General features: G+C 39.3%; 1 protein-coding gene across 4 annotated transcripts in view; it reads right to left on the bottom strand.

Moving 5' to 3' along the window:
* The window catches only part of MYO1D (myosin ID), a 268,223-nt gene that overhangs the window by 257,391 nt on the left and 8,330 nt on the right, over positions 1-2,502 (bottom strand). For all 4 annotated transcript variants that reach the window (XM_008571096.1, XM_008571094.1, XM_008571093.1 and 1 more), the window contains exon 5: positions 1,479-1,574. In XM_008571096.1, the coding sequence (XP_008569318.1) occupies positions 1,479-1,574 (96 nt within the window). The remainder of the gene's footprint in view (positions 1-1,478; positions 1,575-2,502) is intronic.

Below are 2,502 nucleotides of genomic sequence, written 5' to 3'. Positions count from 1 at the left end.
TTTGACTGAACAATTTGCCCCAGTCACTGGCTTATTAAGTGTTGATTTTACAGTCCTTTATATATCTTTAAGTATCTCTGGCTAATACTCAGAAAGCTGGATTGCCGACCTCTATTGTTTTGTTTGCTTTTGATTAATTTTCAGTCAAACATTCCTGCTCTCGGTGTAACCTAAAGGTCAATTAATGGAAATTAATTGCAAAAACCTAAATATCATTTGTATCTGTGCACAGCAATAAAAATACAGCTAAACCAGTATTGAAGGCATAAATTAGCTTAGTAAATAATAAAAATTTTTTTTTTTAATTTTCCTTTTTGTCTTTTTTTCGTGACTGGTAACGGGATCGCAACCCTCAGTGTTGCGCCCGCACCGCGCTCAACCAGTGAGCGGACCGGTCTCTATATGGGACCCGAACCCTCGGCGGGAGCGCTGCCGCGCTCCCAATAGCTGCACTCTACCGAGTGCACCACTGGGCCGGCCCAATAATAAAAAATTTTAAAAAAAGAAATAGCTCCTACATCTTAGGTCCTTTTCTTTTAGAGTTTCTTTTATTTTTTCCCCAACTACAAAAGCAATGCATTTTTTATTATAGAAAAATTAAAAAATATGGACAAGCAGAACACAAATATCCATAATCTCACCCATCCAGAACCAACCATTAAAACTGTGATCTATATCCCTTCATATCTTATTCTATGCACTTTTATACCTTCCCTCCTACAAAATAGGATAATAATGTAATTATTGTTTTACATACCATCAACAAACTACTATATTATTAGGATTAGTTGTAAAATGACTAGCAGAAAATTAATTGGAAATAAAAGAGCAAAAATGTGCCTGCATCCATGTGCACAAGTTCTTGCAAGCAAGGGAAAGGAAACAATGAAAAATTTTGAAAGCCGAATAGAAATGTCGCAAGGGTCACAAAACTACTTCTAGAATAAATAAAAATCAATATTTGAAAAAACAGTGAATGGAGAATCAAAGTGCTTTTTAATTTTTTTTTTTGGCTTACTAACTTGCCTCTGGACAAATCACATGTAATGTTCTTAGAGGGGGACTTCCTAGTCCTATTAATTTTTTATAGTGCCAAAATAAAATAGGAATATAATTAAAAATTAAAAGGACTGGCCAGTTAGCTCACTTGGGAGAGTGTGGTGCAGATAACACCAAGGTCAAAGGTTTGGATCCCAATCCTGGCCAGCTGCCAAAAAGAAAAAAAAAAAAAAAAGAACTTGGAACACAGAAATTTTCCTGTCAGATGGTGATAAAGTATAGTAATGGGTTATTAAGCAACGTAGTTGATTCAATAATGCATTGAATCTCTGTCCCTGAGAATTTAAAATATAGAACAGAATAGAAGACATTAACTTGCCTAACGGCAGCAGGCTCAACCAGATGATTACCTAATGTCCCTTCTCATTCTTTGATTGTCTGATTCTATACCTGAGCAATCTCAAAGGGGATATTCTCACCTTTAATTGAGCTCCCACATGGATATAGTTGTAGGATGAAAGGGATGTCTGGAGATGTAGAGAACGTAGTAACTGCTCTGAACCTCCTTGGAGTAGCTGGAAAATATTTAATTAGAAATAAATTGCCAAAATATATACTAAACCAAATATTCTAACTTAGTGATATTCTAGCTTTTATTCATTTTCTGGGTTTAATTCGTTTAGGTCTTCCTGTGTCTAGCTTTTTTTTTTTTTTGTCTTTTTCCGTGTCCGGCAACGGTTTGCAACCCGCAGTGTTACCCCCGTACCGGACCGGGACCGGCAACGGGATCGCAACCCTCGGTGTTGCCCCCGCGCCTCGCTCAGCCAGTGAGCGGGAACCGGTCTGTATGTGGGATCCGAACCCTCGACGGGAGCGCCGCCGCGCTTCCCTAGCCGCGCACTAGCGCAGTGCGCCACCGGGCCGGCCCTTCCTGTGTCTAGCTTTGATTAAGGTTTTTCTTCCCTTGAAGGTAAATGGCTCCACTGTCATCAGTTATGAGGAATGTTATGCAGTCATGAAGAAACCTACTTAAAAAGTCTCAGCTCCTTCACATAACTGTTATAAAAAGTTCTTGCTTTGAATATGGTCATTAATAAAACAGGATCCTATGCTCTGTGGTGGTCACTTGTTTAGCAGCCTCATTATAGACAGGATGTGTTGTGTTTCTGAATGTAGAAAAAAGCAACACTGCCACAGAGATAAGAGGCATCAGCAGAGTCATACACTGAATCACGCTGGAAACAAACAGCTTTTCCTCATAAATCTGTATCCCTCAGCAAAGGAGATAACCACTGGATAACCATGACTTGTATAGCTGGATAAAGACAAATTTTAATCCTTTCATCCAAGTGGGAAAAATACTGAGAAAAACTATGGGTTCTTGAAATAAACAGAATTCTTTTATATTTGGTAGAAAAACAGCTTATTCAAAACATGGCAAATTGGGGGCCGGCCCGGTGGCACACTGGATAGTGCGCCGCTTGGGAAGCGCGGCGGCGCTCC

This window comes from Galeopterus variegatus, unplaced genomic scaffold (assembly GCF_000696425.1).
Source record: "Galeopterus variegatus unplaced genomic scaffold, G_variegatus-3.0.2 Scaffold660, whole genome shotgun sequence".
Classification (NCBI taxonomy): Eukaryota; Metazoa; Chordata; class Mammalia; order Dermoptera; family Cynocephalidae; genus Galeopterus; species Galeopterus variegatus.
This window is presented reverse-complemented; position numbering and strand designations above follow the sequence as displayed.